This window comes from Pelobates fuscus, chromosome 5, assembly GCF_036172605.1.
Source record: "Pelobates fuscus isolate aPelFus1 chromosome 5, aPelFus1.pri, whole genome shotgun sequence".
NCBI lineage: Eukaryota > Metazoa > Chordata > Amphibia > Anura > Pelobatidae > Pelobates > Pelobates fuscus.
Window position 1 is genome coordinate 194,525,225 of NC_086321.1, and position 17,264 is coordinate 194,542,488.

Below are 17,264 nucleotides of genomic sequence, written 5' to 3' on the forward strand. Positions count from 1 at the left end.
GGATATCAGGCAATGAGAATTTTTGCCAACGTGTCTATACAATTCAGCACATAGCCATGACATATTCGTAGGCAAAAATTTGCCATACAATGGGTCGTACTGAAAGGTTCAGTGTTGTTAAATATGGTACTGTTGTTGGATACCCCCTTTGCCACCAATCAGTGGCAAAGATCTGTCCAGGTCAATGGTTGGTGCTATTGCTGTAAAGTGGAAGCATCTCATAGCACCACAAGCCCAGCCTCCAAGTGGCAGACCACAAAACTCAGAGCAAGAGTACGGAAGTGTGAATCTCATAGAAATCATTTGTTAACTCACTTGCAACAGAGTTTTAGATTGCCTCTAGAAGCTACACCATCACAAGAACTGTGCTTTAGAAACTTAATGAAATGGCATTCCATGGTTATTAACTAACTATACACATGCCTCACATCCACATGTGCAGTGCCAAGCATAGGGGTATAAAGCTCACTGCCACTGGACTCTCACTGACACTGGAGGAGTGGAAACATTTTCTCTGGAGTGATGGAACACACTTCACTATCTGCCAGTCTGATGGAAAAAAATGCACATGGCAGATACCAAGAAATGGAATCCATAGTGCCTATAGAAAAAGTATGGTGGAGGAGCGAAAATGGCCTGGGATGTTTTTTTTTTCCAAGGTTCACACTAGGTCCCATGATGTCATGGGAGCCAAGCCAAGGTCCAATCAAAGGCTTCTCATAGTGAAGCCTTTGATTGGAGGATTTAATAGGTTAAAGCACATGCACAAGAGAAGTGAGGGAGAGGTAAGGAAAAAAATATCAGCGAGGTGTATAGGGAGGCCTACATGCAGTTTGGTAGGGAGGGCAGAGTAAAGCTTCCCCTTGCAGGCTCTACCTGCATGGGAGCAGCAGTTAAGTCTGTCAGCAGCATGCAGTGTGTACTGATGGCAGATGTAAAACATGCACAGATATGCAGCTAGCCCACAGCACACAATTGTACACATCTCTGGAAGAGCAATGTTTCAAGCTGAAGCACTGCAAATCCAGGATCCTACCACCATGACAACTGGAAAAAGCAGAAGTTGGTCATGGTAGTTGGAGTGACCCTTTTACATTATATTGCATCAAAGCTGTCAAGAAATATCTATATAAAAAGAACACACAACCCCCCCCCATGCCCCCCAAAACAATAACAGTATGATTGTTTTTTTCTTTTGTGCTTTTTGTATAGATTTTTCTCTTTTGATACAATATACTTTTAAGAAATTGAGACCTCATTGTACAGGAAGTGTCTAGGAAGGCTGTGGTAGTGACATACAGTAAGGTGTGACTTGGGCTGTATAAACAAAGTGATTTAACTCCTAAATTCTCAGAGAAATGTGCCATGAGACTGCAGAGGCATGATCTACACCAACACTACTTCATTAAAGGAACAGTCCAGTCACCATAACAACTTCATCTAAATGAAGTTGTTATGGTGCCAGGAGGCCCCCAGGTCCTCCAGGCGGCATCCGGCTCTTACAGGAAGAGCAGAGTGCTGCCGGGAGATTCCTGTAAGTGAGATTCAGAAACCTAATGTCACCTGGGGGACCTGCAGATCGAAGGAGGCAAACTTTGGGATTGTGGCAAGAGTGCGCCGGGGGCCTCCTGGCACCAAAACAACTTAATCTAGATGACTACAGTGCCCATTTATTGTGAATGTTTAAAATTGTAAAACCCTTTTCAGCAGCTCAGGAGAGAACATTTTACAATGTGCAATGCATTTCTCTGTGGTATTAAAAGTCTTCAGAGTACTCAGCATAGCTAGTTTATTATACTTACTAAGGGAAGTTGTGACCTACTCTTCACTTGGTTTAGAATGACTCTGAAATTACAGGTGCTTGAAAACACCCAATATTCTGGAATGTCATCCACAAGGAAATGGCAGCAACTAAAACCAGCTAAGTGTTTTAACAGATCTATTCAGTGTTAAGGGGAGGTTAATGAGGTACACAATTGTGTCCAACTGTATTATATTGCTACGATTGCTTTGTGTACATGTTGGTTGGTGTACAAGCATCAAAGTACCCGTGCAAGTGTTGATTCATCGAGAAGTCTTGTCCTAGGTGTACTTAGTTCCTTATACCAAACAGGTGGAACAAGTGCAGGAGTGACTATGTGACCGTAAACCTGGGGACAACACCTTCCTCCTAGGCAAGTAAGCACACAGATGGCATAATTACCAAATAATAATGGGTTGTAGCTGAAGTCTCGACTACTCCCTTTAAACATTAAGCAACCCAAACCCTTCCCTCCGAACAAACTGTCAACGTGTCAGTAAACACCAGGGAGACTTCCAAAAAAATTATTCTTCATACGGAGGAAATTAGTGAGGAGATTCACTGATACCAGCAGAAACATGACAAATAAATGGGGATGATTGCAACATATATATCAATATAAATACTACAGCTTGTTCTGATAATGTAGATTAAACCAAGGTGGCCACGTCATAAAAAGTAATTTTAAAACAGAATATAGAGTTTAAGTACAATGTGATCACCATGGGTGCCCTCCACAACATGGTCTCTAAATTTGCAGTCCAGCTGCATTATCAGCCTATGACTAAGTGTGGCATAGCACTGGCATTTCACATTTCTTAATTTATGTAGTTTGAAAGCTAAATAGGGGTTACAATGTAGCATTATCTGAGAATGCCCGTCCAACCCCCCACCCCAATTCCTCTGTAATTACAGTCAGAGAGTCAATACATAGTGTTTATTGAGACAGGACATGAAGAAGTGGCATCAGACACATTAAATAGGTCATAATTGTATACTGTCCACATGGGGAAGAAGTGCTTCCAGCTCAGCTCGGGCATCAGCTGATTCACAAAGTGGGTTACCTTGCAAGTGAAGGACAGAGAGGCGAGGGCAGCGGGAAAGGGGTTGGAGATCAGATACATTCCGGATTTCTGGCACATGTGGTTAAAGAAAAACAGGGAACACCCAAAAACACAAGGGCATGGAAATGTCACCTTCCTAATGAAAACAACAAGAAAATGCAAAGAGTACAGGACAGCAGAAACATGAACACTGATTTAATGTGTGCATTTGTGTTCAAGGCTAACATCAGAAACCATAGGGGTCCATCCAAACCCACTGGCTGCGCTCTCCCCCAGATAGAGGTACACACTCAGAGAGACACCCCGACACATGCCCCCAGAGAGAGACACTCACTGAAAATTACACACACACATGCAGACACACAAGCAATACACACACTCTGCTAAACAAACATAAACACAAACATTGTTGCACATACTACAGACCTAATGCTATGCACACAACTGGTATAACACATACACACACATTTTATTTAGACTGCCTCCTTTTTAGATAGCATTTTGCAGATGAACGGTGGAGGCTGCAAGCTTCTCACCTCCCGCACTGCTCACGCTTTACCAGCGCTGGAAGGATATGAACTGATCACTTCCTCCCAGCAATGCTAGAAGTGATTAGCAGGCTGTCAATCAAGTGTAGTTCGATAAGGGGCCCAAGTCTGCTGTAGTTCTGCAGCAGTGTTGTGTAACTAGGACCATTAACGCAGAACTGTCAGAAGTCTGTATTTATGTATATGTGGTGGATGCACACAATGTACATAATTTAATGGTTTCACAAAGCACAATCCAAGGTCACAAATACCAAGCACATACCAATACCCCATACATTTATTATGACTCTTTTGTATTCACACCTAACATCCTCTAAGTGTAAAGGGAAGATATCGTTTGCAGCTCCCATATTGGTCATCAAAATATATCAAATGTAACGAGGTCAACGTGTGCCTCACATTTTGTTTTTATAAAGCACCCAAACTGTGAAAAAAACAAAGGTTAAACCACGTGAGACAGAGAGTCATTGGAGTTGTAGTCCAAAAGCAGCTAGGTGGTGTAGTATGACAACTCTGCAATATGGATTTATTCACTAAGGTACAAGTCATGGCAATTTGACAAATGGCTTGCAAATTTTAAGGCAAAAGAACCTAGAATGAAAAAGGTCTCGCTGCAGAGTTGGAGATTTTTTCAATTCGCTGCTTAGAAAATAAACCCCAACATAAAGTATGGAGTGATCATACCGAAGAGGCTCGTGTTCGGCAACCAGGCAGATAACAGCCATAAGATACTAATGTACTGCAACCAGTTGGAATGTCAGATTGCACTTTAACATGCATCAAAAATTAGGAATGGCTAGCTTTTGGGAGATCCTCCCTTTATTAACATCCTCTCCTTACCAATGCTTTAGACTTTATTAAGAGTGGATCTCCTGAAATCTAGTCATTCTAAAATTCTGATAGTTCAATGAAAAAGGTATAACGAGACACTGGGATAATCTGTTATTTTGCATTATTATTTCACCCCAAAACAAAATCTATTTTTAGAGCAGCAATGATAGGGGGAGCAGACAAAACTTAAAATGCTTTCTAATGCCTTGACAGTGAAAAAATTATTTAAAATTGTTCGTGATTGTTATACAGTATACGCCAAGCAAATTACCTTGAATCATCAGAGGCAGAGTCTCACTCCACCTCACTCTGTCAGGGCTGGGACATTCCAAAGACAGAAGAGTGACTGCATAATCATAACAAAACCCAGCTCGCAGAGGAAAGATGCAGGAAGCAGTTTGCAAATGTGGTGCAATAACATTCTTAGTATTCCTATTTTTTTATTGCTGGTTTCTGTCAGCATGTGGTGCTGTCAATGACAGATGCATGCAAGGAGAATCATACTTTTAAAGCAGCCACGATTGCATAGGTTAAAGTCAGGGACAGATTTACCCTTTTTGGTACCCCAAGGCATTTTTCCTCAACGCACCCACCCACATCCCTTCATATATACATGCAAAAAGTTTGGTGGATGTGTGACTGGGACAAGTTTGGGGTTTGTGATTTGACGGGTGAATGCGACTAGTTTGTTGCATGTGTGGGAGGGAGGCTGTTTTGAGGTTGTGGGTCTATGGATGGGGCTATTAATGGTATGGTGTGAGTGTGCACACATGTGAGTAACGGCTGTATGGTTTTAACAGTAGAACTTGTGAGAATTATGCAGAAATGTCCAGCAAAAAATGTTGTAACAAACAATTTCAAGGCAAAGTAGGAGAATGTCAAATTGTTCAAAGCCAATCAACCTTTCTATACATAGCAAAAGAATATTGCTAAAAGAAGAAATTGCCAGAAAAGTTAAAAATGAAAGCACCCACTGCATAGTGATAAAGAATAAAATATAACACATAATGCAGAGTTAAAACTGAATAAAGCAGAACATTCCACATCTACACTGAATATGGTATTAGACTGAAGGAAAGCAAAAGGTGCCGCCTGATTGTGTGAGTGAAGGACTGAAAATATTGGAAAGCGTTTAATAAAGTGGGCCAATGAATGGAGGAATGCATGGTGGAGGTAAAGGCAAGGCCAACTAGGAGTAGAGTATAGGAGAACAGCATGGAGATGAATCAATAAAGATATATTGAAAAGAGTTATAATTTGACAAGGAGGGCGGTCTGATGTGGCCTGAAGAGGCACAGTGTATGGGACAGCGCATGGGAGGACAGGATAGTGGGTGGGGTTGCGCAAAGTCTGAGGCAGGCTCTGTGGAGGTACAGTGGATGTTGTCCCTAGACATGGAATTGACGGAAAAAAAGTGTCTCCCCTGCCAGCACCTTTTGGGAAATTCAGTCCTGGTAAAAGCACTGGCGCTTAGTGACAAAAAAAAATTAACAAAAAAGCACAGAAACTGCTCCAATACTTTCCAAAAAAAAGAATGGGCAGCAATTAAACTTTTGTACTATTATTACAAGCAGCAGTTATGGTACTTGGTTTGTCTCTTACAAAAGTAATGACAATACAAATAAATTTAGGAAGGGTTCTTGACAAAAACTCCACTTCGTATACTTCTTTTTTTCATTTGGTGGATTGCTTTATATATAGGGTTATTTACTAAACCAGAAATTGTTGGGATTGATCAGGAAACACAAATTAAAGCCAATCAGCTAAATTGGAAACATTTCAATTGGTCTCCCAGGTTTGTGCATTCCAGTCTCTTTTCCCATATATTGCAAAAGTGGAAATATCTACTTCCGCATCAATTATAGCAATTTCGTCATTGAATTCCATCCAAATATGGACAAACTTGATATACTGAATATAAAAGCGTCTGGATACTGGATACGGATATTCAAATAATGATATCTATGAAAAAGGGCGTGACCATGTATGCCGAAAGGATACAAACAAGTTTCTCTTAAAATTTTGATAACAACTACTGGTGCTTAGACTGCTCCTTTAACAGAGTTAAGAATCCACAGAAACACGGGCAGTTACCACTACCACCTCATTATTCCACCCAGTAATATGCACTCTATGTATCTGGCAAAAGTTTCATAATGTTGTTTAACTGGTCATAGCTAGTGAAAGACAGGCCAATACTCGTTTGAAGGATACTATTATATTGCAGTGATAGCTCCTCCAGTTTTGGCAAATTCCAGACTCCTGGTACATGTGAAATCTCATTGTTATCACATTCAAGCACCTGGAAAAGCAAGCAAAAACAGAATCAGCAAAACCCAAGGCTAGCATCGGATATGTTCACCCTCCAACCCACTTCCCTCTCGCCCTTATCCCTCAAACACAGTATATTCCACTTCCATCAACTGTAACACCGTACCTCGATACATCTCATCATGGATACATCAGCAGGAAGAGACTTGAGGAGATTCCCTGAGAGATCCATGTGGGTAACCAACATCAGATGGTCAAGATGGCATAAACGGGTCAGCCCCTAGGGGAATATTAGAACTTCATGCACATACTGATGATAACAGACATAGAATGCCATTATGGTAAATGAAACTAACCTTTTTTGCAAGGTCTATAACACGTGCCTCTGCATACTCCATCTTTAATATGGCATTCTCCATCTGGAATTTGCTGCACAAATCATCATAGTAACCAGAGCGCATTGGATCAACAGCCTACAGAGAGCAAAGAGTATCTAATGCTCAGCTGGCAGCAGACATCCACAAATAAATGATATTCTTATAAGGAAGTAAGCTAGAACATAAATAGGATTTAACGAATTCCCAAAGTGACCCCTTAACCTCACTGGTACTTTTGACCTAAAAGTCTATTGGGTCAACTAGGTCACCTGCAAGACATGTACATTTCAAATCATGTTGGGACCTTTGCCATGGCACTCAAAATGTAGTGTCTAGAATTGAAAATTGAATTCATAGTGTTAGATGCCATTAATTCCACTGTACTTGCTTTTTCATATCTATGTTTGGAATGTGGGTTTCCACACCTCTGCTTAAGAGAAGCAGATTTTGAGATAAACTCAATATATAATCTTGGCCTGTACTTTGTAAAATCTTGAAAATACTTTTTAATTGTATAAAGACCTCAAACAAAAAAAATATATATATATATTTATTTTTTTAAATAATAAGCACAAAGTAATTTTTCAAATGTATCAATACTTGAAAAATGTACATTCAATAAGTTATTTAAAAAGCTTTGAACATGCACAATAAGGAAATATATGTTGTTGGACTGAATTTGCTATAGACATATACAGAAATAGGCACAGGATAGAAAACATTAACTAAAAATTGATACGGGTTTAAAAAAATAAATAAAATAGTGCTGACTTTCATAGTAAGTGAGCAATATCAGGACAGGCACCATCTTCATTGCTCACTCCATGTTCAAGGCAAAGTAGGAGAATGTCAAATTGCTCAAAGCCAATCAACCTACAGTGTGTGTAAGAGTTCATTAGGCTGGGTCTCTGGGATGTCAAACCCATGTCTTTACTCATTGTATTGTTATGTTAAAATGATGTATTCCAAGCAGGTTCTCTCATGCAAATACTGTGAGATAGTAGATCATTTAGCATTCTTTTCCCAGGATCTCCTAATAACCAACAGGAAGCATGGAGATCGTAAATGCAATTTCCTGCATATCATGTAAGGAGTGGTGTAGGTAAAGTAACTAGCTGGTCTCACAGGATTCTCTGTTAACCAGGATGAAGATTCTAAGTAATTTTATTTTCACAGCCCACGAGCAGGTGTTTTGGGCTACTGTAATGGAGTGAATGTGCAGTGTGTGTGTGTGTGTGTATGTATGTGTGTATGTCAACTTGCTAATAAAGTATTCCAGCGGAGGGCCTCTAGATGCCCAGTCTTCCTAGAAAATATGGCGTCAAGCAATAGGCACTATGCTAGCGGTATGACCAGCCCCTGATTTTTTTCTATCGGATTTGAGATCATTGAGATCATGATTTGAACATTTTAAGGCTTAACAGCATATATAGGGAACTGCACTCAATCCCATCAATCTGAGCCAAGGTGATTAACTAAACCAGAACCAAGCACCAGGTTCCAATAGCGTTAAATACAGAAAAGGTTCAGGCACTCCTAGGTTCAGAGCAGGCAATTTTATTGGAACCCACAGCAACATTTTGACCTTTACGGTCTTTTTCATGCTAAAGGTCGAAGCGTTGCTGTGGGTTCCAATAAAAATTGTCTGCTCTGAGCCTAGGAGTGCCTGAACCTTTTTTGTAGTGAACATTTTAAGGGTCATACGTGCTTAAGGTTTGCCAGAAGAAAAAAAAAGCCACCCATGCTGAATCTTAAAAGGAATTCAACTTGTCCCACTAGCTAAGCACAAAAGAGCCCCAACCACGTCAATGCTATTACAGTTAAATTTTTAGATATGCATTCCACAACATGAACAGCACTATAAAGTAAAGCAACGCACACACAAAACAAAAACACGCTGTCACGCCAAAGAAAACATTCCTATCTTATTCTGTCAAACTAGACCGGCATTGCTTCTTGGTGTCATACCTTCAGAATATCAAAGTAGGACAGGCACTCCTTCTCATAGGACAGAGGGTCCAAGGCTCTCATTAGAAGAATTATAGTGAGCAGGCACCCTAAATGACAATTTTGACAGCAACAAGAAAGAAAATGAATCATTTCAGCCAATGGAAGCTCTCCCGTTCAATGCAGCCATGCACATTGTTATTGCACATGGCTATATTAAAAAAAGGGGGGGGGGGGGAAACCTTTCAATTTTAGAAATAACCATATTTAACATAGGAGCGCATTAAATCAAGTATCAGTAAATCGGGTAATACCACACACAGTCCAGCACACACTTGAAAATGAATTAAATCTGGATATTATTATGAATTAACAGATTGTAATATGATTGCGGACAGATCATATACAGTTATTTCATTGCGGGGCTAGAAGGTGTGTGGGGATGTTGATTGATGGTTGGGTACACTTATATTAATCCTTGTTCGACACATAGGATGGGGAAATCATTTATTCATCCCAGCTCTGGGCTCCTCACCCCCCCCACTCTGTTTGTAAAGAATACCATGGGTTAAACAAGAATTATAAAGTGTGGTGTTGACCTGGATTTAATTTTAGTCCATTATGTATTGTTATTACCGTATTTATTCGAGTATAACGCGCATTTTTTTTAACCGATTTTTAATTTAAAATTAAGGGTGCGCGTTATACTCGAATAAATATACCTTCCAGGACCGCCGGGCTCATTACAAGCCCGGCGGTCCTGGGGGGTGGGCAGCAAGCATTTACTCACCTCCGTGCAGCTCCTCCAGCTTCCCAGTGTAAATCTCGCGAGACCCGCGGCCAGCTCTGACGCTGGCCGCGGGTCTCGCGAGATGTACACTGGGAAGCTGGAGGAGCTGCACGGAGGTGAGTAAATGCTTGCTGCCCACCCCCCCAGGACCGCCGGGCTTGTAATGAGCCCGGCGGTCGGTATTATCGAGCACCCACTCGAATATTTATTAGAGTATAACAAGCACCCTAATTTTAGATTAAAAATCGGTATAAAATTTTATACCGATTTTTAATCGAAAATTAGGGGTGCGCGTTATACACGTGTGCGCGTTATACTCGAATAAATACGGTACATGGGTTGTTAATGAATACATTACTCTCCACTGGGACAAAAATGTTACAGAAGGTCTTTCACGGCAGTGCAGTTCAGTGCGTGTTACGTTGCGGTGTGTCAGAGTATATTAAATAGAATATCAGCAGCAGACAGCTGACCCAATATCTGTCGTATCAAAATGATATTACGTGGCAAGATTTCAGGGCTTGCAGACATCTGAGTAACAAAGACACTGTTTGTGTAGAGGTACCACTAAAACACAGTAATAAGACAATAAACATACTCTCCACCTAGGGAAAATGGTTGTGTTCTAATACTTCATTTTTGACTAAACATTGTTATGGTTTTCTTATGTTTTGGCTAGAGACAAAATCGAACAAGGGAAAAATCCAATAGAATGTTCTTGATTCACTGGGAATCTTGTTTTTGTTTTCAGATTTGCATAGCGAAAGAAAGGACCATGTTATGGTTCGGAGATGACCAACACATGTCCTTCATAAATGGTACAACGAGAGGTGCTCATCTCATGAATTACACACTACTGGGGATGGTTCTTCATTTTCCACTTTTATTTATTTATTTTTTTAAACTGACTGTGAAAGCAAAACTCAGGAAGGAAATGTGGTTCTTAAGTGTTCTGATAAGTTTTCTGCAAAAAGTACTCACTAAAAGTTTTCATAAACTGTGAAATTAATTCTGAATTCCTGACATTCACCATTTAGTGATCAACTCTGACAGCAATATGTAGAATTCTTACTTTGTAATAAATACAAATGAAGTAGCACAGCCGCCTTGTGGTTGAAAGGTGGCATTGCAACGACAAACCACATTGCTTGATTTTCATTTCTTTGTATCACAATTTATATCTGTATGGTTATTTATAATATTAAAGCTGTACACATAAAGACATTTTATATTTCGCTTTAGCATTTTAATGTTAGGCTAAAGAAATTCAGTGTTTCACTTGCTAGTAAGTACACACAGTGATCTTCTGATCTTAAGACCTAAAAATGAATGGCTTATGTATGATAAAGCACAGGGTTATATCACATGCACAAAGAAAGAGTTAAAAGAATCATTTTACAGCATTGCATTTTTTTAGCTGAAGAAGACAAAGGTAAAACAATGAAACTACAACAGAAATCATACGGGCTACTTAAAATGTTTACCCATTTAGAATATGGTGGACATTTAGTTCAAAGTCAATGGCCAGAACATGCACACAATAGAACAATCTGCTGTGTAAATTCTGGACAGATGGATAGACACACGAACATCTGTAAATGTGACCTTTCCTATGAGGCGAAAGTATGTTCCATGATATAATCCTTTGAAAGAAAAATGTGGAATGTGACTTGTTCTATCACATATTTCACTTGTACGAGAAATTCCCATCAAAGGCTAACATTTATTATCATAGTATAAGGGACATTCCGAACACAAAATATGCAGCGTTGTTTTAGTTTGACGCCAGGTAACTTGTTTGTAAACTGTTCTACAACCACTTGCATGCCTCGTTTGAAACAACGCGCTGAGACTTCAAGCAGGGAAACCATAGCATAGTTTACTAGAGATAATACTCTATCCCTGCAATCAGGGCTGGACTAGGCTCTTAAAAGCAAAGTAGCCCAATAATAGTGATAGGGGATAGAGAGGGTGTGTGTCATGAAGTCACCAATGGCATGCACGTTCCCTCTTTGTGTGCTTATTACTTTGATGCCCCACCAAGGCATTCCATGCACAGAGCTCTGCTGAAGAGCTCTCACATTTTGAAAATGCCCTGTGTTTTTTTCGCAGCACATACATATTAATGACACGACTGCGCTGTATTTACTGGTGTCCCCATGAGTAGAGCACCAGAGGACAAAAGTATGACAGGGCTGGTTCAGAGAATTGTGGTTGTGTACAGGTAACCGTTTGTGTAATGTGTAATGGGTCTGTTTGTAGTGTGTGGCAAGGGCTGTAGTGTGCATGTGTGTCCACAGGCTGTAAAGTCTGTGTATGTCTAGGACTTGTAGTGTATATATTGTAGTGTATATATTGGCAGTGTGCATCTATGGGCTGTAGTAGATTTGTATAGGGATTGGATAGTGCATAAATATAGGGGCTGTATGTACACTAGGGCTGTAGTGTGTGTACATATATGCATAGCAGCTGTAATGAGTGGATAGTGAGTTTTCTTTCTTAGGGGCTGTTGTGTGTTTGTATAGGGGCTGACGAGCGCGCGTGTGTGTGTGTGTGTATATATATATATAAGGGCTGTAATATGTATGTAGTAGAGGAAAATGGACTGTAGGGTGATAAAGGGGGAACAATTGAATGCTTTTAAAAAACAAACAAAAAAAAACATTATCGTGTATCCTGTACATACAGCACTTACATTTATTTTCGGGTTCCAACTCTTGAAGCTCCTTGCAAGACTTTAATTCACGTTGTAAGATATTGCTTTTTCCCTCAGAGAGGTCAAATCTGGGGACAGATTACAGACAGGGTTACTGGATATTTATAAAAACTGAAAAATCTATTTCTGAATGTGATATGGAGAAAAAGACTAGCAGCAAAGACCGATTAAAAAGGATATGAAGACAGCCATACCAATATTCTGCACAATGATATTTTAACTCTGATAAAGACAGCAGAGCCGAGTTGACTGGGTGTTTATCGCACTGCACGGAGGTTAGAATATGCCCAATAGGAGAATACGATAAAGCAAACATAAGATGTACAGGAACAAGCAAGTATTTATTACTAGAGGATCAGATATCAGATATAAACCTAACTGAAGGTCTGTTAGATCATGGAATACAATCGTTCACCAACTAAAAGCTTACAAAGTGTTATGAGAATTGAGGAATTCTGACTAAGAACGCCAACATACAAAATGATTTATACCTGAATATGTGTTCCTCTGTAGCAGTATTACAAAACCAAGTCTGTTTTTGCCCTATGGAAATTAAGAGTTAAAAACAAAAACATTTTTAAAATTAGAGCCTCCTGATACAACTTTATTACAGATCCTTACACTTTGAATTCGGAATTGTCCATATTACCTGGGTATAGAACACATTCTTTTTCAGCTTCTCCATCATTGAAAACAACGTGGAATTTACGCTGAGCAGAAAGGCCCTTAATTTTCTCCTTGGGCAGGTTACATACCTGAAACAGACATACATGCAATAGGTTAGAAGAATACATACATAAAACAATACATACACTGTAAAGCCAGTTAAAAGGAGTGGAGTTGTGAAACAGGTGGCTACCAAGAGGGATACAATCACCAATGGAATGGCCACGCTGTGGGGATACGGCAAGTAATGGACCAGTTATGCCACAAACAGAAAAAGCTGGGAATTAAATGACTGAAAGAGAATGCAGTGGTACCCAGAGTAAGCTTGGCTTTTCTTTTCCTTCTGGGGTTTTCCAAGAAACCATAAGAGGTCTGCCATCAAGGAATAATATCAAATCATCTTGAACCTAAAAGAACAAAATAGGATACAGAAGGGATGTTAGATTTGTTTTTTTGTTTTTTTTGTAAATTAGTGTTTTATTGCAATCTAGGCGCACATGTAGCAAGCAATGCAATGGTACACGCAGGTCAGATTACAGGTTTTTAGCCACACAGAGTTATTAAATTATTTCTTGAAATAAGTTCAGACTCGCAGGTCCAATAGAAGACCAGGATGAATTAAAGTGTAAAACATAAAAAAACTATTAAGTAGCATGAACAATGGCCCCACTACAGTACCCTCATCAAACCCAAAAAAAGCAGACGGGTAACAGAGGCCATGGCGACTGTCACTGGGCCGCCGTGTGACGTTTATTTGGCAATATTAATAGCAGTAATAGACAGCTGTCGACTGTACACTTGCATCTCCCTACGCCTTCCTGTTGTGTTGCTGAACGTTCTTATTTATTTAGAGCAAGGCCGCCGCAACCAGGATGTTAGGGTTTTATACATATTATACTGCCACTAACCTGTAAGCAGACTTTATCTTTATTAAAGGATCACTATAGGGTCAGGAACACAAACATGTATTCCTGACCCAATTATGTTAAAACCACCATCTAGCCCCCCTGGGCCCCTCATGCCTCCATAAATATACCAAAATCTTACTGTATTCAAGCCTGAACCTGTAACTCTGCATGCGGTTTGCCTCAGAAAAACAAGCAGTCTACTGACATCATCAGAAGTGGTAGTCTGATCCAATCACAATGCTTCCCCATAGGATTGGTTGAGACTGACAAAGAGGCAGATCAGGGGCAGAGCCAGCATGATTCAAACACAGCCCTAGCCAATCAGCATCTCCTCATAGAGATGAATTGAATCAATGAATCTCTATGAGCAAAGTTCAGTGTCTGCATGCAGAGGGAGGAGACACTGAATGTTTGGATGCATTTTAGGCAGCCATGACCCAGGAAGGATCTCTAACAGCCATCTGAGGAGTGGCCAGTGAAGTTATCACTAGGCTGTAATGTAAAGACTGGATTTTCTCTGAAAAGACAGCGTTTACAGCAAAAAGCCTGAAGGGAATGATTCTACTCACCAGAACAAATTCAATAAGCTGTAGTTGTTCTGGTGACTATAGTGTCCTTTTAAATACAAAAGTGTTTTTTCACCTGTTTTTATTTTGGTGTAAAGCATTAGAAAAAATAAATAAATATTCAATTACACAATAAATGAATATGCTGTAGAACATGAAAGAAAGAAAAATGCTGAATCTTCAAGTGTAATCTGTTTGTGATGTATATTTGTTCTTTGTTGTGAATTCGGGCTTAAAGAGGACCGGTCCCACACGTACATTTCATGCTTTACCGTGTATTTACCATAGTACACATTATTGGTGTATATGGATAAATGTGGTAGTAGTTAAAGATAAAATGTAGCTTTTACTAGACTCATTGATAAAATATAAAAAAAATAAAAAACATCTGGAGTGCATATATCAACATGGAGCTCCATCTGGTGGCAGTATAATATTCGTGTTTTTAAACAGGACTGAGAAGACCTCTGGTGGTCAAACTATATTATTGAATCTTACCAATTTTTTGTTTGTTTGTTTCAAATAGGGATATCCACCTCATTAGTTTTTTGTTTTGTTTTTGAAACATTAGGACTTTGATTGCTTACTATTTTCCATGTTATTTTTTTGGAAAGTAGATTTGGACTTTGACCCCCTTATTTAAAGGGACACTATAGTCACCAGAACAGCTACAGCTTAATGTAGTTGTTCTGGTGAGTATAATCATTCCCTGTAGGGATTTTCATGTAGAAAAGACAGTGTTTACATTGTCCCCTAGGGACACCTCCTGTGCCCACTCTTCAGACGACCACTCGGCCACTGGAGATGCTTCCTGGGGCAGTACTGTAAAGCGTGCATGAAGAGCAGAAATGCCTCTAGTATCTATCTGATGCCACAAGAAGCAATCTTAATCCTGCAATGTTATTATTGCAGTTTCTCTAAAACTGCAGTAATGTCCACTGCAGCACTAGGTAGGAAAGGGGCACTACACCCAGACCAGTTCAATGAGCTAAAGTGGTCTGGTTGCCTATATTGTCCCTTTAAATTTCTATTGCTTATATTGTTCATCAATGAGTCTAATACAAGTTAAGTTTTATCTTTAACGAATACTACGTTTATCTAAATAATTAGTCAATCTACGGTAGGCCTCAGATGCAGTGGTCTATCAGGTCTGACCATTGAGACTCATTTATGCATAGTCAGGCTATTGGTGTATATGGTTTTGTCAAAATGCAAGCAGAAGTGCATATAAAATCATCTCAGACCTGTTAATGTAACAGAGTAATATTAGCTGACATATTTAAAAATACCCTCTTTTTAAGTAGATCCTTACACTTCCTATGACATCTCCAGTTCCTGGAAATCATGCCAGGTGGTGAGAGAAGTCTACACTCATGTCATTGAGAGCTCATCTTATAAAGCCAATTAGGATGTTTGCTGAAGATGTGATAATGAGAAATGTACACTTATTGGAATTTAATTCCTCGATAGTCACTCTGAACGAGTTTAAAAAAGAAAAAAGAAAAAAAACTCCTGTGGACATTTTTCTCTTTCTAATAAAAGTGATTCATTTTTTTTTTTTTAATGTTTCAGGGCATTCAAAAATTGGTTCTTGAGGTGCTTATGGTATAGTCGCTGGTTTTGATTTATACTACATTGTGTTTTGCCCCTGTTTTTCCTTTTGGATATTTGTATACGGTTTTTAGTTTAGTTTTTTTTTTACTTTTAGGGACTAATTGACTAGCAATCTGTAACAGTTACTAGATTATACCTTAAATAGGCGCATTTCTTGATATCTCCCATTCCAATGTTTAACATGTAAGGAGAGCTGTTAAGCCAGGTTCCTATGTTTATCAGGCATTTGCACCTTTATGTTTTGTGAAGAATTAGTAAAGTGTAAGAATTTTTTTCTTTTTATCCGGGATAATTTCGTTTTTTTTTGCTGGAATCCTCCGGGAAGCCTTTGACTTGTGTGTATGTTTGATAATTAGCTGGAAGCAGCAGTGCTCCAGAGCAACAGACAGCCATGGGAAAAAGAAAGTACTACCTCTTTGAATTCTACGGTTTTACATATCAGGACATAACAACAATCATCTGTCCCTCAGCAGGTCTGAAAATTAATTACAACCTCAGATGAACAACAACACATGACATATTACCCGTGTCATTATTTATTTAACAAAAATGAAGCCAAAATAGAGAAACTATGTGTGAAAAACTAAGTATACCCTATGATTCAATAGCTTGTAGAACCACCTTTCACAGCAATACCTTTCAGTAATCGTTTTCTGTGACTTATCAGTCTCTCCCATCGATGTGGAGGAATTTTGGCCCACTCTTCTTTACAATGCTTCAGTTCATTCACTTCTTTACAAAGTTGCTTAAGATCCTTGCTTCACTGGCATTTTTTTTTAATGCACCGCTCTCTTAAGGTCCCGCCACAGCATTTCAATCAGGTTGACGTCCGGGCTTTGACTGGGCCATTGCAACACCTTAATTATTTTATTTTTCGGTCATTCTGTTGTAGTTTGCTGGTGTGCTTGGGATCACATTCATGTTGCATGGCCCAATTTCGGCCAAGTTTTAGCTGTCAGAGAGATGCCCTCACACTAGAACTAGAATACTTTGGTATACAGAGTAGTTCATGGTCTACTCAATGACTGCAAGGTTACCAGGTCTCGTTGGTTCAAAACAAGCCCACCACCACAGTGCTCGACAGTTAGTATGAGGTGTTTGTGTGGATATTCCTCGTTTGGTTTTTAATCAAACCTGGTATTATGGCCAAACATCTCCACTTTGT

General features: G+C 39.4%; 1 protein-coding gene and 1 long non-coding RNA gene across 3 annotated transcripts in view; both read right to left on the reverse strand.

The window, feature by feature from the left end:
- LOC134611259 (uncharacterized) overlaps positions 1 to 17,264 on the reverse strand; it is a 1,028,750-nt gene that overhangs the window by 250,995 nt on the left and 760,491 nt on the right. The window lies entirely within an intron of this gene.
- RABGGTA (Rab geranylgeranyltransferase subunit alpha) overlaps positions 2,724 to 17,264 on the reverse strand; it is a 34,385-nt gene continuing 19,844 nt past the window's right edge. For both annotated transcript variants that reach the window (XM_063457158.1, XM_063457159.1), the window contains exons 9-17: positions 13,326 to 13,418; positions 12,995 to 13,100; positions 12,837 to 12,888; positions 12,325 to 12,413; positions 8,861 to 8,949; positions 6,872 to 6,988; positions 6,682 to 6,795; positions 6,459 to 6,546; positions 2,724 to 2,934 (exon numbers count right to left, since the gene is read on the reverse strand). In XM_063457158.1, coding sequence (XP_063313228.1) covers positions 2,786 to 2,934; positions 6,459 to 6,546; positions 6,682 to 6,795; positions 6,872 to 6,988; positions 8,861 to 8,949; positions 12,325 to 12,413; positions 12,837 to 12,888; positions 12,995 to 13,100; positions 13,326 to 13,418 — 897 coding nt within the window. In that variant the 3' untranslated portion in view covers positions 2,724 to 2,785. The remainder of the gene's footprint in view (positions 2,935 to 6,458; positions 6,547 to 6,681; positions 6,796 to 6,871; positions 6,989 to 8,860; positions 8,950 to 12,324; positions 12,414 to 12,836; positions 12,889 to 12,994; positions 13,101 to 13,325; positions 13,419 to 17,264) is intronic.